This window comes from Balaenoptera musculus, chromosome 17 (assembly GCF_009873245.2).
Source record: "Balaenoptera musculus isolate JJ_BM4_2016_0621 chromosome 17, mBalMus1.pri.v3, whole genome shotgun sequence".
Taxonomy (NCBI): Eukaryota; Metazoa; Chordata; class Mammalia; order Artiodactyla; family Balaenopteridae; genus Balaenoptera; species Balaenoptera musculus.
The window spans coordinates 31,785,992-31,811,870 of record NC_045801.1 but is presented as its reverse complement, the minus strand read 5'-3'; the positions used below and the strand labels follow the sequence as shown (position 1 = coordinate 31,811,870).

The 25,879-nt window shown below is 36.8% G+C and overlaps 1 protein-coding gene across 4 annotated transcripts in view; it reads left to right on the top strand.

Moving 5' to 3' along the window:
• Nucleotides 1-25,879, top strand: part of ZFPM2 (zinc finger protein, FOG family member 2) — a 457,466-nt gene that overhangs the window by 288,045 nt on the left and 143,542 nt on the right. For all 4 annotated transcript variants that reach the window (XM_036830619.1, XM_036830618.1, XM_036830620.1 and 1 more), the window contains one exon: nucleotides 13,862-13,973. In XM_036830619.1, coding sequence (XP_036686514.1) covers nucleotides 13,862-13,973 — 112 coding nt within the window. The remainder of the gene's footprint in view (nucleotides 1-13,861; nucleotides 13,974-25,879) is intronic.

Genomic DNA, 25,879 nt, shown 5'->3' with positions numbered 1-25,879 from the left:
GGTCATTTTTAAAAAAATATATACAACTAGCATGAAATAGGAACTACTAAGGAAAAGGTCATGGTCTTTGTAATCATGCGGGATTTTGCTTTGCGTTCAGTTGGTTTGGTTGTAAAAGACAAATGAGACAACATATTAAAAAATCAAATGAGTACTTCAGATTATGGTATTTAAATTTAAGGCTTTGTTCCAGCATATGGACTAACTCAGGATTCCCAGTTTAGCGCCTAAGGCAGAGGAATGGCATAATTAGGAACTCAATTTCCAGAACTTTTTCAAACCATTTCCCAAATGCCCTATAAGCAAAGTTTTAGATCTCGTGGGTACTAATAAAAGCTATAGGTAGGAAATTTGGAATAATTTAAACAGAATAAATTATTTTATTTACTTATTTTAACCAATAAGTAGAGCTTTTCATCATGTGAGGCAAGATTTTATTCCATTAATATTGAGTTGCCATTAAAATCTTTCCATTGCGCTAGAAGTAGTGAAGTTATCTACCCACTAGCCAATCTATTAAGTGGATAAAAAGTAAAATGATTCATCAAAGTAGTAAAATCTCTTACACATTTATATCTGTGTTACAGTGATCATTCTGTTGATGTCTGGATAGCATAAATTAAATAGGCACAGATATTTATTTCTTAAATTTTCCCCATTTTCTCGAATCCATGTTCATAATAATTATAAATGAACACCATTAGTATTTGTCAAGTATCAGTCTAAGTGATTTATAAGTATTAATTTATTTCATCTTCACAACAGCCCCATGAGGTATTATTATTCCCATTTCACAGATAAGGAAACTGATGCACAGAGAAGTGGAGCTACTTGATCAAGATCACACCATAGATGAGTAGCAAAGGTTGGATTTAAATTTAAGCAATCCGACTCTAGAGTCCATGCTTTTAGACACTGTGTTAACTTTCCTCTCTGTTAAATTCATAAGTATACAAACTGAAGTTTCTGCTTCTTTTCCTCATCGTTCTCATCACATTGTGGAAGAACGTTGTCGGGAGTATGCCATAAATCATATTTGAATTACAACTGAACTCTTTGGTTTCAGACCCACTGGGTCAAAAGAACTACCCCTTTTTCCACCTCTACAATATTTCCACCCAGTGCTTTTCACTGAGGCTTGTTTTTGACTTCCCAGTTTGACCTTGAACTTTTCCTGGCCGATAAAACTGCTCTGTGTTTTGATCCCTTCTACCTGTGAACAATACCAATTTAAGCTGAGGAATGTGCTAACTGAACCCAGACTGAGCTATTTCTTTAAGTGGAGAATCCTTCCTCAGTGAGCCAAGACCTCACAAGGCAGTTTAGATTCCTTAAGTCGCTGCATCCAGAGGTTCTAAAGAGTGGAATTGACCTACCAGGCATGAAGGACAGCTGTACTACCTTGCAGCCCAGATTGCATGCTGATGCCTCACCATAAAGTACTGTGATGAGGCCCTACTATGTCTCTTGACCAGTTGAACACCAAGAGCATCTGTTCTTCATGTGCTCTTGCCCAATCAGTGCTGAATTGAGTGAATTTTAGCCTAATGACCTCTTGGATCTCATCATGAATTCTGCTTATGATTGGAAACTTTTATAGAGGCTAATTTTTATCCATTCTAAGCTGTAACCATTTCTACAGGTATAAAAATATCTGCAGTCATAAAATTAAGAATATTGAAAAGTATTACCTGCTTTTCACTATTTTTTATATCCTAACTAGACTATGTTAAATTCTATTCCCCTTATACCTACTCGATGCCCGATATTGGTATTTAGTATCTTAACTAGACTTTCAAGACCCCAAACTGGGCAAATGTGAGAAATAATTCACTACAAAGCTATAAATTTCACAGCTCAAAAAACTCTGAAGATTATTAATGAGGCACCGTGCAATTAGTTTATACAAAGTGCAGCTAGGAATCATGCATAATGTAAAACAGAAACTGCTAACCGCTGACTCATGGAAGATCATTTAAACTAGCTTTCATGGATATGAAGAATTGATATTTAACACAATTCCTAAGAAGATTCTTATTGCTTTAACACCATGGAAAGAATTTAGTTTCTTATAGATTTGCTAAGAGGAAAATAGAAGGCAGTTTATGATTAAGGCAGTTTTGAGCCATGTGAATTTGAAAAAGTTGTTTAACATTTTAGAGTCTCAGTTTTCTTATACAAAATGGTCATAATGAAATCTTTCTCATAAAATTGTTGTGAAAAATTAATTTATAAATTAATGTTAACACCTAGAATTTTAGCACATAGTTAATGCCTAACAAAATGTTACAAATCATACATTAGGGCAATGTGTCACTTTTCCACCCGGCCAAAATTCTTGTTTTACTGGGAATTCTGCATTTCTATGGAAATATATTTCTTTAGCAGTATTAGGAACATTAGCCAAACACTTGCATAGAATAACATACCAGTACTTCCTTAAGCCCATTACATACATTAACGCATTTCATCCTCAAAGTAATCTATAACATAAATACTTTTATTATACTTATTTTAGAGATGAAGAAACAGACACAGGAGTTAAGTAATTAGCCCAAGGTCATACAGCTACTAGGTGTTGGAGATGCAATTTGAACTCAATCAGCTGGCACCAAAGTACAAGTTTTTAAACCATCAAGAGATGGTTTACTTAATACTCACCAAGCATATTAAGCAAGATAATGACTAAACACTTAAAATAGTATAAAGATAATTTATCTTGGCTACCTTCCCCCAAATATTTCAAATTTTGAAATATTTTTCAATATATCTTTTCAATATATGTGTATGATATACTTTAGCAGTAATAATAATTAAATGTGTGTATAGTAAACTGATGTTTGATAGAAATGGAAGTGCATGGCTTAATCCTAAATATGTATATAAAAGACTTTATGATTAGGCTTTAGATGTAATTTTTAAAAACATATGCCGTATTTGATAGACTATCCATCCATATTGGAGAAAGCTTTAGTGTTTTTAAACTTTAAAATTAAGGTATAATCCTAAATTCTCATGAAGATCCCTCAATATGTGTCTATTAACCACTTCTCATCTATTGCTATGCTTTTGTTTGGTCATGGACCATCAAATATGCATTGCAATTTCCAAATGTATGAGGCATATACTTAAAATATAATGAGCTTGATTATTAATATTGATTTAAATAATCTGTGTGTATATCATTTAGATATTTTTAATATTGAGGCATTGTGAGCATCTAGAGGAAATGAAACTCATCTTTTTATCTCTTTATTCTTAGGGCTTTCTATGTAAATAATAGATATTTATTAACTGTTTATTGAATGAATAATGAATATACTTAATTTCTAATAAAGTATAAAGTGATTATTTTAAAAGCAGAATAACCTAAGTAAGTCTCTCAAAATAGAAATGGTACAGAGAGAGATTTTATTAATGCTGATCAGTTATTAATAATTGGAATAAGTTTATACATAACATTATATCAGTTATGTGGCAAAAAACATATCTGAACAATGTAAGCCAACTTGCTGCAAGCTTTAATATCATTCACACACAACTAAATGCAGAATTTATCCTGGTGTTTGTTCTCAGAACATGCACATTTATGCTTTTATTCACATTTCTACTCCTTTTATAAAGAGCATGGTTTGAGAAATGTGTCCAGGGGCAGTCTTAATGAAGGTTTATCTCATTTGGTTCTGACTTCATCGCGTGCTCCTTTAGTTGCCCCATACTGACTTCATACTGAATAAAGGTCCCCTGGATTGGGAGCATATAGAGCTGAATCTGTTTCATTGGTTGGAGTTCTCTTCTCATTGTTTGTCCCCCATGGAAAGCAAGGCAGCTGATTCCAGAATGGAGGGCCAACCCCTAGTGGTGAGCACTTGACTTTTATTCTCTGAAAGAGGGGAAGTAGTACAGTCCTTCTGCATCTGTTGATTTGTTAAAAAAAAAATATTGAAATCCACTCTCTTACTTTAGAGTCTTACAGAGTCTTACTTTAGATACTTAAGTGTTTGTAATATTTGTGTTATTAAAGAGTCTCACAGATTAGATAAGCTTTGTTCGATTTGACTCAGTAGCACCTTCACACTTCTGCCAACTAGTTTGCCAAGCTTTTAATTTTTTGCACCCAACTTTCAATAACTTGTCTCATAAAAATCTGCCTTCCCAAAGGGTGCTATATTTATCACAGCGCTTAGTGTATAGTTCAACAATTTCATCTTTTTTTTTTCCTCTTTGGAGGGGGAAATGTTCCTCGTTCTTATTCTCCCAGTCTTACCATAGACCCTTTCCATCACTTTCAAATCTCAGAATATCAGGTATAATGTTAAGTTAAAAACATAGGTGAGTTCTTAATAGTTTATTGTCCTAGAGGGAAATAAGGGTGCATATCATGAAAGCAACATGTAATTAAAAGAGAAAGAAACCTTTATATATATTTTTTTAATTTTACTATATTCTTAATATAAGGAATGCCTTTTTTTGTTTTTTTTCCTTAAGATTGGCTGAAACAATAATAATGAGACAGTCTAAAAGGTGGCTGGAAGATTGCAGTGGATTAAAGCGTGAGGAACACACATATCTCAGTATCTGAGGATGGCTTTGTGCAGGATAGAGCTTTCTCTCTCTTCCACAGAATGCCTTTGGGTAATTCTCAAAAAGAGACTACTGAATAGAATTTACCACCTTTTAATGTAAATAGACCATTGATAGTTGAATGTGTCTATATATCTATTGCATACTCTCTAGATTCTTTATACAAACATTTTTATTTTGACCACACCGCTTTCTCTGTCCACAACATTTTCTTTGGTATTAAAATACCCAAATAAAATAAATTAGAATGGCTTCATTTACTGCCTCCCCAATAAAAATAGTAGCATTTCCTGAAGTTAAGTATAAACCCAGTGTGTTGAATTTTCATATTTATTGTCTCCTCCACACTTGAGATTTGAGTTTAGACTTGACAGAAATTCTGTAGTAGGAAGGCTTATAGTGATATTATTGTCAAGCTGTAAGGACATATGAGATCATCTTACAGAAGAGGAAGATGAGACCTGGAGAGGTTAAGTGATTGGCCCCAGGTCACCCAGCTGGGACCACGGCTTTCCAGATCCCTGAACCCTGCCCAGGTTTCTGTGACAGCCTCATGTGAGGAGGGCTACTCTAGAGCAATTTACTTTTCCCTTCCCAAGGTTTCAGCGCTGACACTCTTCTGCACATTGCACTAAGTGCAAGCCCAGAAATTCTGCCAGGAGCAAAACAACACTCCTTAAACACTCTGTGACTTTCAGAGCCGTATAAAATAAAAGGTTGAAGTTAATGGCTGCCAGCTTGGAGGGAGTAGTTCCTCTTTGGAGCCAAATGTATGTGGAGAACAGATGAGACTGTGGGAGTGAAGTTGGCAAAAGGGAAAGAGAAATGAGTCTATTCTTTTTTTGAAAATGAAAGTATAATAAATATCTGGATAACTGAGATGTTTATTACTCATTTAAAGATTTTTCCCATTTGAAAAATGAAATATCTATATCTTTAGTATGAGTACTCTTAAATAATGATTTTATATTTTGTTCTAAATATCATGAAATGAATTTTTTATTTGGAAGTTAAGAGATTGTTTTAATGACCTGTATATGTGGAACTATTTGTGTTCCCTTTCCTAAAAGATCATTATTTCTTATACTAAGATTTCTACATTTAAGCAGTGACTCATGTTAAGATAATGTGTTTCAACCATTTTGAGAACTAAAAGCAAATATACCTCAGAGATAATGATTATTTAAATTTTTGGTTCATAGAGATAAAACTGTCTTTGACATAAGGAGTATGGATATAGTAGCCAAGAATTCTATCATTTTATTTCACACTCATTTTGTTTTTGAAAAGTCTCTTATCGTGTTTGAGATCCCACATACCACAGTGAACTTGAAGACATTTGTTAGCTGAAGTTCTCTGGAATTTCACTCTTGTGCTGTCCTCAAATGATATTTTGTAGAACTGTGCTCAAGAAAAACACAATTCTAATGAAACCTTCCTGGGATTTCCATTCATAAATCTGTTCTGTGCCTAATGGTATAGTGTAGTGGTTCTTATAATAGCACAGTACTGATGTCCTTCCCATTTAGACTTTTCATATATTTTCTAATTGAAGGTATTCTTAATTTCTTTGAGCTTGAGTTTGAAAATGTGTGTAGCATTTTTTTCAAGCAATGCAAGTTAGATAATCTTTTACTAAGTTGTTTTGTTGTTTCTTAAACAGTAACTGTAGATAAGATACTTGGTATGAGTTTGGAAATTCTTAAAGTTACTTGTTTAAATCTGTTTCTACAACACACACACACACACACACACACACACTCCTTGTTTTCAGACAAAGAAATAAAAAAGGAAGACTGCATTTCTCACTCAAGGGACATCCCAATGTAGCTCAGTGGCCATTTTATTCTATTTTAAATGGAAGCATATGATTTTAATGGAAGCCCATGACATACTTAGTCATATTGACTGATGTCTGGCATTAATTAGTCATGAAGAATATTCAGGTGTTATAGCTGAGAAGCTTGTTCTATATCACCACACAAGTAACTTGAACCCTTTGGTACTACATGGAGTACAGCAATTCTGTTTGTGTAGTTTAAAGTGATACTCTTATTTTCAAAAAGAAAAAAAATTCTTTACCTTGGTAGCATCAAGCTCAAACATTCACGCGGTGTCCTGAATAACTTTTTAAAGAATATTTAGTAAAAAGCACAGTTTTATTAGGTGGAAATCATCATACTAAAAGTTTTATAGCTCTAGTCAAATCAGTAATGTTGAGGCTATATACCATGCCCAGAATTACTGAAAATACAATTGTGGAGGGCCTTAAATTATCACTTGACATTTCTCCCCACTCCAGGTAGTCCAAAATATTAAGTTCTTATGCCTCCATAGAACAGGCTGTTGGTGAAGGGAATTTTTAAATTCAAGCTCACTGCCACTAGAGCCTTCACACAGTTAAAAGGACAGGGATACAATGTTTTCACGATTGTCAGATTGAATTTGAATTTAATTCCAGTGTGGAGAACTGCTTGGATATATTAACTGAAACTTTTACTCTGTAAAATTTTCCCTGTGGTAATACAAGGTCAAATCACATACAGTAGCATTTTTTTTTTCCATTTAGATGTAGAGAATAATTCAGCTGGGAGAGATTGGCAGTGGTGGTGGCATCTCATTGCTAAGGGCCAGGAATATATATATGTGTTTTTCTGGTACTAATTATATTAATCTAATGTCTACAGTAATTTGGAAATTCTTCAATGCCTAACATCAAACACGTTTTTATAGCTGAGAGAATAGAAACAGCTATGAATTGTTAAAACAGCTATGAATTTTGTCAAACAGGCCCAACCCATTTTTCCTATTACCAAGTTATGGAAGCAACACACCAGGAGAATTTTCAGCAGTGTCAAAGTACGTCTCATGGCACTGGCTTGAGATTCTCTCATGAAATTTTGTTATGTTTCCAAACTAAAGTCAGTGGAGGCGAATGTTTCCATCAAATGCCACTTCTGGGTGTTTTTGGTTTTTTTTTTTAAAGACTGTAATGTCAGGCTCTTTTCATAGGTCAGATTTTCCTAAGACTTCTAGCTCTTTGTAAGTAAGCCTCAGTTTGGAAATGTTCAACAAATATTTCCAGCAAGATTTGGAATCCCTAAGACAGCATTATGTCACCAGCCCCTTGGGTTGGAACTACCCTCTATTCTTTGCCTTTGGGCTGCCTGCTTTTAGCCCCAGCAACCTTTTGGCTTGAGTGTAAACATTTACTGAAGGCTCCCTCCTTTGTCGCTTCAGTAACTCCAGAGGTTAGTGAGAAGTGGATGCTAGTTTGACCTCTTTTATCCACATTAGATGATTCTAATTATTCCTAAGAAATGACACTTTTGACCCATTTTGTCCTTGTCAAGTTTGTCTAGTTGTAGACTGTCTAAGCGTGAAACTCTGGGTTCAAACAGTGTCCAGGAGTGCAGATTTTTTAAAACTTACAATAGGGAGCCTCAAAAGTGCACACTATTTCTTTTTAAAACATTCCAGCTTAACTGAAATTCAGGCTCCTGTTATATACCTTGAATTGATTTATGACTGAACGAGACTGCCTAGATATAAAGTACAAACTTTAACCTGTAAAAACCCATGGGTTATTTCAATACAGAAAAACAAACAAACAAACCAACGAAAATGAAGGAAACCTTTGTATAAGTGAGGATGAGCTAGGTTTTGCTGAGGTTGTAAGCAACCCTAATATTGTAACAGTTTTTTACATTAAAACAGTCTCTTTCTTTCTCATGCTACATGGCCACTGTAGTTAGGAGGTCTTCCTCCTTTCCATGCTTGACGGTCAATTCAGCAAACACAAGGAAAGATGGTGAGTCCATTGGTCTTACAGCTTCTGTGTAACAGTGACGCGAGTTACTTCTCATTCAATTTCTTCGGTGAAGTGATGTCATATTCCCATACCTAACTTTGAAAGAGACCTGGAAAGTGGAGAGTTGGAAATAATTGGTCAATAGCATTAATGACTACCACCATCTTTAAACTGGATCATAATGAGGTTTTGTCTTGACTTCTGTCCTAATCCCTACAAACATTACCAGTGCCTGAGAAATAGGGATTCCAGAAATGCTCTTTGCACATTTTTAATTCATTTATTCATGTAGGTATTCAGCAAAAGTTTGAAGTGCATCTGTGGTGTACGAAACACTGTGCTGGTCGCTTCATAAGACAACCTTGAGGTAGAAATTATTATCCCCATTTTACAGATGTGTATCCTGAAGTTCAGAATGCTCAAGTTTAAGTGATTTTCCAGTCTCAGAGCCTGCCAGTAGCACATATCGGGATTCCAGCCTAGATCATCTGACTCCAAGGAGTCAGTTATGTCCTTTCTGCCACACTTCAACTGTAAGGTTAATAGTGAATCATAAAATGTTTTAAACACCCAGTTATAGAGGCAGGAATTGTTAGTCACCACTGTGTATTTTCTCATACTTTAAGGCAAGAACATTAAATATATCTGATGATTGTGGAATAACAATGTATATTTGGTGTTATTCCAATAAGGGAAAGTTGTTTCACTTCTGAGCACATTTGATAAGGAAATTAAGTCATTTTTTAAACTATAAGTCAGTAAATCTGAATGTTTTTTGTATTAGTTTTCTATTGCCACCAAAACAAATGGCCAAAAACTTGGTGGCTTAAAACAACACAAATGTGTTATATTAAAGCTCTGTACATCAGAAGTCTAGTATGGGTATCACCAGACTAAAATCAATTTGTCAGCAGGATGCATTCCTTTCTAGAGGATGTAGGGGAGAATCTATTTCCTGCTTATTCAAGTTATTGGCAGAATTTAGTTCCTTGAGGTTGCAGAACTGAAATCCCTGTTTTCCTCACTTCCTGTAACTGAGGCCCATTCCCAGTTTCTAGACCCCAGCACACTCACTTCATGGCTGCAGTGTGCCATCTCCAAAGGCAGCAAAGGCAGGTGGAATCCATTTCATGTCAAATTTCTTTGCCCTACTGTTTTGCCTTTCCCTTCTACTTTTAGAAACTCGTGCTTAGATTGGGCCCATGTGGATAATCTAGGCTCCTCTCAGCATGTCGTAGCCCTAAACCTTAAGCATGTTCTTAAAATCCCTTTTACCAAGTAAAATAACATATTCACAGATTCCAAGGGGTTACGGTGTGGATATTTTGGGGGGACCATTTTTCTGCCTACCATACCTTTTACAACCATTCTCTTTTCCCAACATGTTGTACCAACTGTATGCTACCTCTGTAGGACGCTAGATAAATATTTTGGTCTTTCTTCATTTGTCAAATTAGTGAATTAAACTCACTGAACTTTAAAGTTGCTTCTGGCTCTTAACATTCTAGACTTGTATGAATCCTTATGATAGAGAGAGACATGGGAAAGTAAACCTAATGATCAATGTGGATATTATTGTTATTTTCTATTAATGGATTTTGCTGGAGTGTAGATTTCATATAATCCTGGCTAACTCCTTCCTTCTCACACTTGGTAATCTCCTTTGAAGGCAGTCAATCTCTACAAAAGTTGACTTCTTCAGAAAGAAATTGACTTACCTCCTCAAAACTAATAACTGGCCCCTTGAGATTTTTTTTATCTACTTATTCTTTACAGCTTGGGTATAGCTTTCACCAAGTCTTTGCTACATTTTTGCTTTTGCCTTATTGATTTGGAGTCAAAGAAGTTGTTTTCCTTTGAATTCAGTTTCTTGAAAAGTCAGATTCTACCTGGGCCCAGGCATAACAAATGTTTGCCAAAGTTTTAAAAGGTATAATGCCTGACTTACCATTAAGGAAAGATATTAAATAACTATTTTTATTCATGCCACAAAGTCAAATCCTCTAAATCTTAATTTGCTTATGTACAAAATGGAGAAAATGTTAATACCTAACTCCTGGAGTTGTAAAAATCAAAAAAGATAATTGAGGGGAAGTACTTAACACCCAACATTTTGCAAGTATTCAATAGATGTAAACCACTAATACTGTTCTATAGTAGGAGGTGCAGGGCTGGACAAGTCATCTGAGTTTGCCCAAGACTTTCCAGTTTTAGCACTGAAATCCAGCATCCTGGGAAGCCCTTCAGTCTCAGGAAAATGCAGACGGTTGGTCACCCTAGGAGCAGTAGTGTTTGGAAACAGAGCTAAATGTAAATATGGGCTCTGTCTTCTGCCAGCTATTTGACCTAAAAGAAACTATTTAATCTTTGAGTTGCAATATCTTTGTCTGAAAATACATATGAGGACTAAATAAGTAAGGGATTTTGCACAAGTAGCAGCAATAGTAGCAACCGTATTCTTCCTGATTAAAAAAATCTTTACTGTCTTCCTTCTGCTTAGAGGTTTAAGCACAAAAAGATTTTGCTTGATATGAAAAGGTCCTTCAAGATCTGATTCTAACCTGCTTTTCTAGACACATATGCTGTTATGGCCCTTCCAGTTATAGGTAGTGATAATAATAGTATAAATGATGATTCCAGTGATGACAGGTAACTGTTATCTTGTGCTTTCTGTATATGAAGAACAGCTCTAAAGACTTTATATAAGAACTGAAGCCAAAGAATCCCAGAACTAGTCACTATTTCCTGTACATACCACTCTTATACACTGCTCAGACTTCGCCCAGGCCATTACTAGCAATTGCAAATGCTTCCTGTCTCTCCTTCAAGATCCTGCCTGAAGGTCACTTCCTGCATGATACCGTCCCAGAAGCCACGGGACAGGAGTTTCTCTCTTGCCCTTCATTGACCCCAAAACAATTTACACATGACTTTGCACTCCCTACCTGCAACTCTTTGCCTTATAGTAAACTTTTTTTTTTAATGTATCTGTATCCTTCACCGAAAAAGACCTCCTCCTATTCCTAGCACCAAGCACAAGACTGGATCAGTAGGTTGCTTTGTAAAATTAATGGAAGATTGTGGTACTGGCAAACCAACTGATTTACTTTACAGTAAAGATTCCCTAAAGAATTTGTGATCAATGTTTATTTTTCATATTATCTATGGAAAATTGTAAAAGCTGCTTTACTGTGTGGAAATCCATGTGGCTTTAAGAACTTTGGGTATAAAGATTAAATAATTTAAGATGCATATCTTTCTCATGAAATAAGAGAATACAGTAGAAATGAGCCAGATGCCTGTTGTTGAAGTCTGTTATTTAAGATCAGAAGAGAGCAGATGTTACAGATAACACCACTAAATCCCCCATGCACAGGTTTATTGAACTGGTGGAGTCTCTCCCATGACTAGTTCTGCTTACTGCTTGGAGACATGCTGACCCTGATCTATGGACTTACCTGCTTCTCTAGTAGTAAAAGGAGCTGAAATATGCATAATTAAGACCTATGATTTAATTGGATATGGGCCAATATCATTTCAGATTGAAGAAGCTTACTTGTTCTCGAATTCTATTTTGAAAATAGAAAAACAAAATCGTCACTTAGCCCAGCGGTCCCCAACCTTTCTGGCACCAAGGACCAGTTTCGTGGAAGACAATTTTTCCCCGGGGTGGCGGGGAGGGAATGGTTCAGACAGTAATGCGAGCAATGGGGGGGATGGGAATGGTTCAGGTGGTAATGCGAGTGATGGGGAGTGGCAGATGAAGCTTCGCTCGCTAGCCCACCACTCACCTCCCACTGTGCGACCCGGTTCCTAACAGGCAGCAGACAGTACCTATCTGCAGCCCGGGGATTGGGGACCCCTGACTTAGACTAATAACCAGAGGGATAACTTGATAACACTTTGTCTAGATTGTTTTTAAAAATTATAATATAAAATTACTTTCTTCACCCAGGGCTTTCAGATAACTGTTTTTCATGGTTTTACTTTCCAAATATTAAGACACATAGTTGAAAAATTAAAGACTTTTAAAATGATTTAAAGTATGATTATGAAAAATCAGTATGCTAGTACTTCTTATTGTTGATCTGGTTTACCGCCTCCTCTGTTTTAATATTTGAAGTATTTTTTTAGACTTATTTTTAATTTGTCCGTCATGGTTGATTTTTTCCATTAAGTAGTATATTTTATGGTAGTTTTACCTCTTACAATATAATTGATACATCAAAAATGGGTTAGCATTGATTTTATGCGTAGCTTTTAATATGGCTTTTCAGGATCAATAGATCTGTGTCTCATGCACTATCAGTGTTGTCACTTGGCCAGTGGAACGAGATTTCCGGATTCCTGAGAGATTTGAAATGGCCAGATTACACAGAACTCCTCAAGTGGATACTTGCTAATGCCAATTTGGGAAATTTGTGATAGCACATAACATGTGGGAAGGTCCCAGAATGGGCTGAGATCTCTTCGGCAGGATCATATCTAGGTGAAAATTCAGTTCAGAAATTACCTTGAGACCCTTGTATTGTACTCTGTGTTGTGGTTTCACGATAGTTGATATACAGAACGTGGGCTGGTGCATGATAAACATCTGAATGCCAATTCGCTCTGACTCATCGGGAAACACCAGTCTTGCTAAGGCTTACTTATTTCCTCCCTGGTTTATTTCCTGCCATGTTTAACATAGTTAAAAACAACTAATTTGGGTGCCAAACGGCCTAAAATGATGACCCTTTTGAGCCTTATATTTAAAATGTATACTGAAAATATTTTGTTAGAACTAGAGCACTTGTCTCCCTGCTTCTATGCTTTTCAGAGCAAGGAATGTCATGCTTTAGTTGCTCTGCATCTGAATTTATTCCCAATTCCTCCATTATAGTCTTTCTGGAGACAGTGTATGGTGAGTCATTAGCATTAATATTATTTCAGTTTCAGTGGGACTACATATCCATACTTAGAAAAGGGTGTTGGTGGATTTCATTATTCATTCAGAATAAATTCCTACTCTAATATAAATGTTGCTCAGGATAGAGCTTTGAAATGGATCCTGATTCTTTAAATTCTTTCCTGTCTGTTTCAGGAAATAGTGAGATCCTGTTGATAGTAAAGTACAATGTGTCTAAAGTTCACTTCTAAACAGGCTGGTCTTTGCAATGAAAGTCATCTGCATTCTCTTTATAATTCAGAGCTGCAAGAGATCTGTCTAATCTTGGAGATCTGATCCAGTATCATTTAGAAAAAAAATATTCTCGATAATAATTCTACCATTCAGATTAGTGAAAGCAGTAAAGCTTTACAGCTTCTGTCGTCTTAAAAAGATATCATGAGACAGGGGAATAAGGACTTGGATTATGGTTTAGGAGATTTAGTTATTTGGAAAAATAAAATGATTAGTACAGTTATTATTCAACTTTTTAATCAACGAAAGCAAATGGCATCCGTTTGTTATCATTCTTTCCACAGAAGACAAAGGCTCAGGTGCCGATGGTGCTGACTGCTGGTCCCAAGTGGCTACTGGATGTGACTTGGCAAGGAGTGGAAGACAACAAAAACAACTGCATTGTGTACAGCAAAGGTAAGTGCAAGATCATTTCCCTCTCGCTTTGGATGTATTGAAACCTGAGTGTTGCAAAATAGAACCAAATGAGCTGAAATGGGAGTACAAAGTAAAATGGGATCCTCTCTCTTCCTTTTTCCCTTATGAATCTCCCTAACCTGTAGTTTCAGCAAGGCTACTGGGTTTTTTTTGTTGTTGTTGTTCTTTTCCTGTACAGCATAAAACAAAATGTGTTAGACCATTAATTACTTAGCGCCATACACATTCACCTAACCGTGGATTGGAGTGCCTTGACTAGTACCTTCCTCGCTGTTACTTTTATTCAGAGGGGGTTTGATGAAATCTCGGATTCCTCTCTTAAGCATCATCCATCAAAAAGTAAATTCCTTTTGAAATTTGGCAGTCCGTGTCAGGGTGTCAAGGTGTGAGTTCTAGAAGGCACTGCATTCCAGCCAGTTTCCTGAAATCACACACGATGAGGGGACAGCTGAAAAGGAAGCCATTGCAAAGACTGAGAATTCCTCCCCATGGTGATTTCTGAAGGGCAGGAGGCAAATGCTAGAGAGGAAGCGATGGCTTGCAGAGCATTGCCTTTGATTTGCTCAGTGTGGCATCAACCTAGACTGCGTCAAACAGCTACACCCTGGCTGCAAAGGAACCGCTGCTCCGGGACACACAACATGGGACCGACTCCCCCAAACTCAGGCCCCTCCACGTGTGTGGTGTGATTTGCCGCACTTTTCTCCATATTCAAGTTCTGGGCCCAAGCTCTGTACTTTTACAGTGAAATCCCTAATCTCACTCCTTCGTAAATATTGCAAAACTTTGTGCTTCTCATGTTTAATTTCTTTTCGCTTTCTTTTTTAACCAAATAGACCTACTGAGATCAAAGATGTATTTGCACATTGAACCTAGAAACCATAAAAGCATACAAGGGAACAAGCAAATAAGCACCCCTATCAATATATTAACATATAAAACACTAATCATAACATCAAAGACTCTTAAAAACTTGCTAGAAACAATTACAACTTGTTCCTATAATCATTACAATTTGTACACTTATAAGAGGATTGCCTTTAAACTACCCTAAGCCTTTGAAAGTTGAAACACCAGAAAGAGGGAATTTGCAAGCTAAAAAAGACAATCTGCACACCAGGATCTGATTATATTCCTTTTCCTTCTGTAATTGCTGGTCTCATACCCACTTATTTTCAAACACCAAATACCTGTAGTATGCTGGTGGGAGCTTTTAACTAGAAGGGAAGTTAAGATTTTCCCAGGATATGTCACTATGTTCTACCAAAATGGGAAGCAATATTATAGTGAACCAGCTTACCAGTGTCCATATTCAGAATGCAAACACTACAAAAGATGGCTTGGAGTGTAGGATCAATGACTGGGGCTAAATTTTTGTTGTGCAATATCTTACCTCTATGATGGCAATATAATATGGAGGAACCAAGAGGACAGCTATTCTATCATAATCCAAATCCATTACATGTTTAAGTCGGGCATTGTTTTAGAAGAGATGATTATTATATTGTTACATAAGGAAAAACACTATAACAAAATTGTAATTCTATGTTCAATGGAGTACCTTAGTTTTAACACGTTTACATGTTTGTGTTATGGTTAGATATACCTTAAGCCTCTTGGCAGTAAACATTTTGGAGTAATTTGTAGAAGCTTATTAATTAACTCATAAAGCATGGATTGAGCCCAACTGTGTGCTAGCTTTGTACATGGATAATAACAGCCACCCTTTATTAAGCACCCCTGAATCCTCTCCTTGGTACTCCCATACCAAATTCTATGCACTTCTCTCATTGCTCTTTTAACCTCGTTTTATGATCATCATTTTATGTTTCAAAAAAAGAGTAGTAAAAAGTTAGGTATTATTGCCTGCCTTTCCAATCTACTCTATATTTACTGAGGGCAAGGATTATGTCTCAGTCATCTTTTTATCCTTGGTCTGGCATGCTACCTGTACAAAAAGAGCACAGAGTAAATAATGATTGGTTGACCAGATAAACAAATGATGAATGGTTGCTAGAAACTGTAATAGACACATCACATACTGTGATGATGAACAATATGAATTCCTAATATTCAGTAGTTTTTAACCTACAAAAGGTAACTCGATATTGTTCAACTTACAAGAACAGATGGCATTGCAATTCAAATAACAAGGACTGCAGTAACTACTGTATATGCATAATTTCATTTAATCATCATTTAATACCTCCTAGTAGGTAATTAACATCCTACCCAATTTTACAAAAAATGAAATTGAGACATAGCTAGATTAAGTAATTTGTCAATAGTAAATAGTTAAGTATTTGTCAATAGTTGATTTACAATGTTGTGTTAATTTCTGCTGTACAGCAAAGTGTTTCAACTTCTAAGTGTTTAAAGTGGGATGCAAACACACATCTGTCTAATTGAGGGCCTGAGTTGTACATATTAGAATACGTTCTCCCTGCATTAAGCTTTCAAGCAGCTAGATGAGATAAGTAGTGTGTTTCTCATTTTACACAACCTACATTGTGTGTGACTTAGAGCAGTAGTATGGTTGTCCCTGGTCCAGGAGAGCCAACAGAGAAGCCAAATTTAAATCCAGGTTTTGATAATTCCAAATCCTATACTCTCTGTACTGTGTGACTCTACCTTTCCCCTTGACGCTATTACATGATGAATAAATTCTCTTAAACTATGCAAGCATTTCTGTGCAGAAATCGCAGAGTATTATTATAATATGGCACTTACCAAAGTACACTTCACATAACCCTAAGATTAAAGGAAAAGTCCCAGGACCAAATATTGCCTATCTTGGCCCCTCTTGAAAACTCACAAGGCCTTCTGGTATGAATGCTCTGAGAAGTCCTGTAGTAAAACAAAACAAAATAAAAACCTGTGTAACTCGTTTGACTATATGATATGCATATTTTTTTTTCTCCAACCAGTGGACATCCATTGGAACATTGGAATTAGTTCTCTGGTTAACACACTTAGGAAAACTCTGCTGTAGACTCTACTCTGATCTCCTAGATGGGCTTCAGAGGCCTGATGCTAATTCCTAGAATTCAGGTTGCCTTTGGAGGAAGGGAATAGTTCACTCAAAGTTCTGTGAATACCTCGATATTCTAGGATTATACTAGGGATTGTTCTCATCATGGAAAATAGGACCCCAGGAATCACTCCTACCGGGACCACATGAGCTCTGAAGCCTTCTGTCTTCACAGGCTATGGGTATGATAAGCCTTCTCAAAGCAAAAGAGTTTTGTAGTTGGAAGAGTTTGGTGATTTAGATTTAATAGGTACATATTGACTTGAACATCTGTAATGTGTGAGACATTTTCATAATGTGTATGTTATTTTTCAGTTGGGGCTGTTTTGTTTTCAAATGAAATGAAATTGACTTATACAAAAAATAGTCAAAGTGTAAGTGTGTGTGTGTGAGCGTGCGTGCGTGTGTGTGTATTGGGGGTAGGGGAGTTCATCTGCTCATATAACTGAGAATCCAGGGATCTTCTAAACTTCAGGATCAGTTTAATTCAGTTGTTCACACTTTGTCCCCAGACTGTCTCTATCTTCTGCCTCTTCTTTCTTTGTGTGTTTCATCGTCAGAAATGTTCTTGTCAAGTGGTGGGAAACTCCAAACTTATTCTACAAGCACAGCAATCCCAGTGAAAAGAGAGCTTTTCTGGATTTTATTTGGGGTACATCACATACCAATCCTTGAACCAATTAACCACTATGACTCTTCCTTACAATCATCTGTAGACCTAACCCCACATAAACCACTGAGACAAAGGAGAAGTAGTTCCCCAAGTGAAACCAAAGTGCTACTTCCAGACAGAAAAGAATGGTTGCTTGATGGGCTAACATCCTTGTACCCAGATGCAACACATTACTCCTAATGTCTAAAAAGCTCTCCCTGAAGATGAAAAGTAAATTCCAGATGCCAAAATTGCATTGCCTTATTTTGTTTTCTAGCTAAGAACCTAAACTACTTATGAATTCTATGCCAAAATCACCTTTTTTGGGCCTGCCTATCTGAAAGTATATTAGTACCTATTTACAAAAGAATGTAAAATGCGTATATGTAGCATTTTAAAATGCCTTAACTGTGAAATTTTTTATAATGTTTTCTTATGGCATGTAACTATTACCCTTTAAGAGACATGCTTACTTTTTGAAGTGTTTTTAAATGTGGGCTAGTAGTAAAATTAAATATAATTATAAAATTTTCATTTCCAGGGTGTCCATCAAATAATGATTATCAAATTACATCACTTAGTGCTATTTGACAGGCTGCCATCATCCTGTTTTATCAAAGTAAAAAAAAGTATAGTATTTAGCATTAATATTATAATCTGATGCACTTTTTTTTTCCTGCCTCAACTACCCCCTGTCATTCCAGAAAGTAATTAGCTCCTCCAGACACTGATGGACCAGACTTGTTGGGTTGTCTGGTTTCTGCCATTATTCTCAGCAGACTCCAGATAATTCTAATTTACTTATCTCCAATGGAAAAATACTAAAAAGCACCATGCTGAAGCTAAAGGGAGGCTGCTGGAGAGGACTGTGAGCAGAGGCCTGCCCACTTACTCCTAAAATCCATGAATGCCTGTCGAGCATTGGAAATTAACTTCTTTTCTTTCCTATACACCTTTGTGTTTTTTATAGCATTTGCACAGTATGGTGCCCTTTCTCATTTGTGAAAAGTAAATAAGTTAGTTCGAGTTTCACGTTGTTGAACATTCGAAATTAAACCTTTAGCATCTTGCATGTGAGTTTGCTCATTCAGTTCACTTCAAATGAGGAAAAATTAAATGATTTGGGTTTTCGTGGAGTGTTATTTCAGAGCAGCCACATTCTCTAGGTAGCTGGATGAAGAGAATAAACATTGTCAACCAAAGGAGTGAAAAAGTATCAGCTAACCCTCAATCTCACCTTAACCATGGAAGATTTCTTTTTATATAAAAGCACAATCTCATTGTAAAAAACTGTTGCTTAGATGGAACCTTGGGCAAACCACTTTTCCTCTTTAAATCCTGATTTTTTCAGCTGTAACAATGAAATAGCAGTGGCCATCTCACAGGATTTTTGTGAAGATGCACCCGTATGCATAACTGCATATGTTATTATAAATATTATATTGCTGATGATCTTATACTCAGTCCAGTTTGCCCTTTTGGTTATATGTCAGGACAAATTTAGAGGAAATGAACCCAGGCCTCCATGTTGGTATCAAGCAAGTGTGTGAGAAAACCTGGTCATCAGATACAAGATTTATAGCCAAGAATTCCATAAATCCCATTTGGTCCCTGTGAACCCACAGTATCTGCAGAGAACTGCATTATAGAATCAGAGGCCAGACGCCTTTGCCTAAAGATATTTTTTCCCTTGGGCGCATGATATTTTTAAGAAAGTCATATGTAAAATGCTAGTATAAAGATAATAATGATGATAATATTAAAACTAGCAATAGCAGTTACCATTTATTAAGCACATATTCTATGCCAGGCATGGTTTTAAACACTTTACATACGTTTTCTGGTTTACCGCTACAAGAAAATTATGATGTAAGCAGAATTATTCCCACTTTACAGATGAGTAAACTCAGGTTTAGGTAAGTAAATAGTTCAAGGATATATAGCTCATATGTGATGAATTGATATTCAATCTTAAGTGTGTTGACCTTGATTCCCAATTATACAATTTAGCAGAGTTTTGATGATACCATTTACTAGGCCTAGATTGTAGGTTATTGGTCTTCTTCACAAATTTACGTACATATTTATCAATGAAACTGTTTTTTCCTCGCTCTGTGGTTTGGTTTTTAAGAAAAAGTTTTCCAGAACTAAAACAGCAGTGACAGCAGTACCTTATGCTAATTTCTCTGTTGCTTCGAAGGCCACAGCAATTTAAAGTCATGTAGAAAACTAATCTCCAAATCATTCTATGACCATCTTCAAAGTTCTGATTTTGCTTGTATGGACAAATGTAATCATGCAATTAATTCAGTTAAGCCCTGACTGATTGTGTACTACATTCAAGGTCCTATACCAGCTACTGTTGAAATAATGACAGTAATTCTAATATAACCTAACTTGGATGAGCAACTTTCTGCACACTGACTAAATTGATCAACTGTTTAAAACAAAGATCTTTCATTAGAAGGACGCTTGCAAAAGTCTGGACTATTTTCCACCTTAAAATAGAGGATCTGTTGCATGTTCCTAGAATTTTGAAACAGCCTTGTCTAACATGGCAGTCAATTTTCCCAACTAGCCTACAAGTTCATGGTTAACTTTACTTAAAGGACCTAATGCTATATAAATAAGAAAGTAATTTAAAAAGAAAAACTTGTGCTCATATTTAAGTGTTTATTTAACCATTCTGTAGGTCACAGAAAATGTATAACTGTTGTCTAGTTTTACAGTATTCTTAAAAGAGGGTGGGTGCCTGTACCAAATATTTAGCAGCAGGAATTATAAAATCATAAGGCGATTAAGTTAGCTAGCTGCAGAATTCCAATATTGCTTTTTAAATGACTTCAGGATATAGGAGGTACTAAGGTTATTATCTGTTATCAGGAATACAGTGGAATTGTACAACTGGATAATAACGAAACAAACTGACACAATGTAAAATTACATTATCAGTGTGTTAAAACAAAATTGCGCCCTAAAGGAGTCCACATGCCAGCTCAGAGCCGCAGTGTAATTATGCTTAACTCTGATAATTAAAATACAGCGGAGATCAACAGAATCATTTTCATTAAGAAAATTATTAATGATGGTGGTATAACAGTAATTGATTGCAGAGCACCACAGGATAACGCGATGCCGAAAACCCAATATGTTTCATGAACATCTGAGGTTTTTTCTGGTTATGTTCTCTAAGAATGAGAGATGTTTGGGGGGTGAGCAATTTATTATGCCTGTTCTAGGAATCAGTGATTGCTTTAAATGGCTGCTTTAGAAAACCATCGTTTTGATTCAAATTGTCATTTCTGAGGGGTTCTTAAGGTCGAGACAAGTGACCCCACCAGTGAATGTGTTATTTACAGTGGAGCTGTCTGTTGCAAATTGCAGAATGACAGCAACTTCAGCAAATATAGGGCCTTCTGCCATTTCCATTTTTTACTATGCATTTTCTGTTTTTACAATTATGTTAGTGATTTACTGATGTTATTTCAGTCTGGGTCTGGCCATACTGAATAGTTTATGTCCTGAGTTATTATTAACGTATGCTATTTGATGTGGAAAAAATACATTTGTTTTCGTATCAACATCACTGTGAGTTTCCTTAATGAAATGTTGGTAAATAATCCTGCACGATAATACTATTAATTACTTCAGTGGATTAGATGCGCTCTGATATGTTGGAGAAAAATATCCTAAACCATCCTGGATCCATGCATGAATGAAGCTTCTGTCTCTTAGGGGTAAAAACCCAGGTAGGATGTTGGCAAATGATAAGAACTAAGAATATATCAGTTTCATAAATATAAAAATGAAAAATGAAGAGTGGGGTTTTCTGAGAGGTGACTCACTATCATTCAGGGATGTTAGCTTGTCATTCAAAGTGATGCTAATCTTGAAAGCTACCCCCAAAAGGATCTTTGTCAGCTAAAATGAGGAACAACTCTTTAGGGTGAATGTTTTCAGAGTAGGATATTGTGAATACTTCTTTAAAACAGTGTATTACATAGAAAAAAAAAATTATTGTATTATAATTCCAACTGAAAAAGTAGAATATGAGGTTTCGTGCCTAGTATGATTATAATTGTATTTTAAAAGTATATGTACAGCAAAACACATGGGGAAGAAATATCAATACATTGAAACTATAAAAGTATTTCTGTAAAGGTGGTAAGGTTTGGGAAAATCCGTATTCCTCTTTTATAGTTTTCTTCACTTTGATTATTGTCGTTACATAATTTAAGAAAAATATTTGCAAACGAAAATCACTCTTTGTCTTAACTACACTCCTGCTCTTCTTTTATTTATTTTTTTAATTAATTAATTAATTTATTTATTTTTGGCTGTGTTGGGTCTTCGTTTCTGAGCGAGGGCTTTCTCCAGTTGTGGCAAGCGGGAGCCACTCTTCATCGCGGCGCGCAGGCCTCTCACTATCGCGGCCTCTCTTGTTGCGGAGCACAGGCTCCAGACGCCCAGGCTCAGTAGTTGTGGCTCACGGGCCCAGTTGCTCTGCGGCATGTGGGATCTTCCCAGACCAGGGCTCGAACCCGTGTCCCCTGCATTGGCAGGCAGATTCTCAACCACTGCGCCACCAGGGAAGCCCCCTGTTCTTCTTTTTATACAACCCAAACTAACAGAACAAAAATCTTTGCCTTACCCATGAAGTCCCTCATCCATGGAATTTAAATTATATTCGAGTGATATATATTTTTCTTTAGTATCTCTGTAAATGTCCTGACACTTTGTATTTCATAAGATAATTTTCCAAATAAAATAAAAGTAACTGAGCACAGGCTCTGCACATGATATGGCCCAGTTGTCATGAGGGATACAGAGGAATATGAAACACACCCTTGACTTAAGGAGTTTGTTGAAAGAGCTTAATTGATGAAGGTTGCATAATGCTGAGTTCTGTCTTACATGGTCAAGGCAAAGTTGACAGAAGATGTGGAATTTTGGTTGGATACTGAAAGTTAAATATAAATTTGAGAAACGGGGGAAGGCATTTGAGGAGGTTGAAATGTGTGCCTAAAAGTTTACAGGCTGCGATACATACCGTGTTTTCATGAGAGTGTCAGGGCACACTTTAGAACAGAGAATTTACAAATAAGACTAGTGAGGGGCAAGCCTGCAAACGTTTCTGAGGGCCGTGTTGTGGGTTCGGCTGAGTGCTCAGTCTAAAGACCTCATCAAGGGGGTGATGGAGAGCTACTGAAAGTTCTGAGGCACACATATTCACAGTGGGATTTTACTAAGATTATTGTGTCAAAGGTGAAGCTCAGGTCCATCCATTAATAAAAACAAGACTTTATTTGTCAAGAAATAATGTTGGTACCTACATCTTTCTAGAAGATAATATAAATCTTCTGCTTTTCTCCACTCATTACCTGACTCCAACAATTTTTTCAACACCAAATGTACCTCCAATGCCCTTATGTCTTCACCATCATTGCCCTGCCCACCAACCTCCCATCCTTACTTTCAGAGGACCTGACTTGGATTCCATGGGTCCATCATTTTAATTACTCTCTTGCACCCTCTCACTTTTCTCTCCTTCTCTGGCCTTTAGTGGCCTGAATACCCTCATTCTAATCAATCCAACTTTCCACCTTCCCCTGGCTTTATCCAAGCAGCAGAAGCTAGGGGAAGTAATATTTATAAAGTGCTTAGAATTGCACCTGATCCACAGTGAGTGCTATATAAATGTGTGGTCAAAATACAACAATGGAACCATCACCACCACTCACAACAACAAAAATACAACAGAAACCAATGCTGACCAGTTTATATTATAGTTGACCGCGAGGTGAATGTGATCCCTCAGTGTAAGTAGCCTGGCAATACAGATTTTTTTTCTGAATTCATCTTCAAAGTGACTATGTCAGACTTCTGTCTCCCTAAATATATACCATCCCCTGTTAGATACTGACCTTGCTTCTTGTTTTCCAGAGAAAATGGAAAACTAGAAGCACATATAAGCCTCCAACAAGTGGCTTCCTTTTGCAATTAGCCTGATTACAAGGATCAGTATGGCCTGTGAGACCAAATCTGACCCACCACCTGTTTTTGTAAATAAAGTTTTATTGGAATATAGCTACCATGATTTGTTTGTATATTTTGTTTGTGGCTGCTTTCACACCGCAACATCAGAGTTGAGTAGTTGTGGCAGAGACCCTCTAGCCTGCAAAGCCTAAAGTGTTTACTATTTGACCATTTACAGAAAAAGCTTGGCAACGCCTGAACTAAGCCTACAAGGTTATTACCTTGGCCTAAAATGCCCTACATGATCTTCCCCTGGATACCTCTGTGGGTTATTTACTATGACTCTCCAACTATTCTTTTCCAGTGTCACAAGCCCTTGCTTTTGTTTGAAAATACAAAGAATGCCTCTGCCTCAAGGCCTTTGCACTGTGCCCTGCTCTGCCCCCACATGGGCCCCTCTCTTGCTTCATTCAAAACTCTCTCCAAATGTTGCCTTCCCAGAGGGTCTGCCTAACTACTCTGTCTCTGTTTCTCTCTTTGTTCTCCTCAGTATTAGTCAATTCAGGCTGCTATAACAAAACACCATAGGCTGGTAGCTGAACACCAGACTTCTTTCTCACAGTTCTGGAAGGCGGAAAGTTCAAGCTCAAGGTGCAGGCAGATTTGGTATCTAGTGAGGACCCATCTTCCTGGTTTACAGATGGCCACCTTCTTGCTGTATCTTCATATGGTGGTGTGTGTGTGTGAGAGAGAGAGAGCGCTCCCTCCCTCATGTCTCTTATAAGGGCATTAATCCCATCATGAGGTCTCCACCCTTATGACCTAATTACCTCCCAAAGGCTTCACCTCTTATACCATCACATTGGTTGTTAGGGCTTCTACATATAAATTTAGAGTTGGGGACACAAGCATTCAGTCTATAACAGCTCTCTCATTTATCTTCATATCTGGCATTTTAGCATTTATTTTAAAAATTTAGTGTGATCCTCCCACCTCTAGAATGAGCGTTCTTTAAGGACAGGAATTCTGTCTGTTTTTTGAAGCCATCTATGACACATAGTAGGTGCTCATTAAATATTTATGAAAGAATTAATCGATAAATGAATGGATTACAGCTTTTTCTTTACTGTGAAAAGCAATATAAAGTATGGATTTAATAATGTTCCCATGATTAGATAATCTGACTTGGTTGAACTCTCTGAGATGTCCTCAAACTTTATACCTTACCTTCACTATTGAATTTTAACTCTCATGTTTATAATTTACAAGGGGTCTTTCTTGTTCCCTGACTGTTCCTTTTTTTCAACATCTTGCTCTTTTTAATATGGATATTTTTCCTTTATCCCTGAAGTAGGACATGGAGAATGATTAAGAAGTTGTGTGTCCCATGCATTGTTTCTTACTTTCTCCTGCCTGTTTTTGTCCCTGTATTTAGTGTTGAAGCTTTCCTTAAGTGGCTAGAGATCCATGAATACCTACTTCATCGTTTAAGAGTGGGGCACTAAGGGGTGAATGCAAGAACAGCCTGAGAAGGCAGAGCTTGTCAACTGGTAGCTTTTGTGTGGGGTCATAGGATGACAACCTAGCCATGGTAATGAGGTCTCCAAATGACAGTGTATGTAATTTTTTGTCTTAGCATGGTTAGCTTCTCCAGAGAACGCCAGTCTCATTTCTGAGATGGACGAGCCTGTAACCAGCCGTCTGAGGACTTTGTGGGCAAACTGGACCAGGTGGTACATTGGGAAAGTCCTATCTCATTGCTGAGAATGTAGATGTTCCTTTAATCTTCTAATGGAGGTGAAACTTTAGTATTACCCTTGGCTGAGCCTGTGTCTCTGGATCTAAAGCCTCTATTCCATTTCTTCAAAGACTAAGCCTCCAGAGTGGGAAAGGAATGTCACTTAGCTCTGCGGGGAATAGCTGAGCAGGTATAGCTAACAGCTTCTTACTTAGAAGGCCAGTCCTGCAAGTTTTAGCTCCACTGCTTACCCTACCTTTCAAGGTGCCAGGTGCCTTTACTTTCTGATCTTTTCCAGGATTCTGCAGAATAAATCTGCTTGCTACTTGTTGGTCAGCTGCTCTTCAAGTACTTGGATTTCAGCTTTCTGTGCTCTGCTGTGTCATCTATCACTCCATCAGTTTTCTAGCTTCCAAGATGTTGTTGACTTCTATTGCCTACTCTGCCCCATCTCTTTGCCCTTATCATTGCTTTTTCTTCTCTCCTGT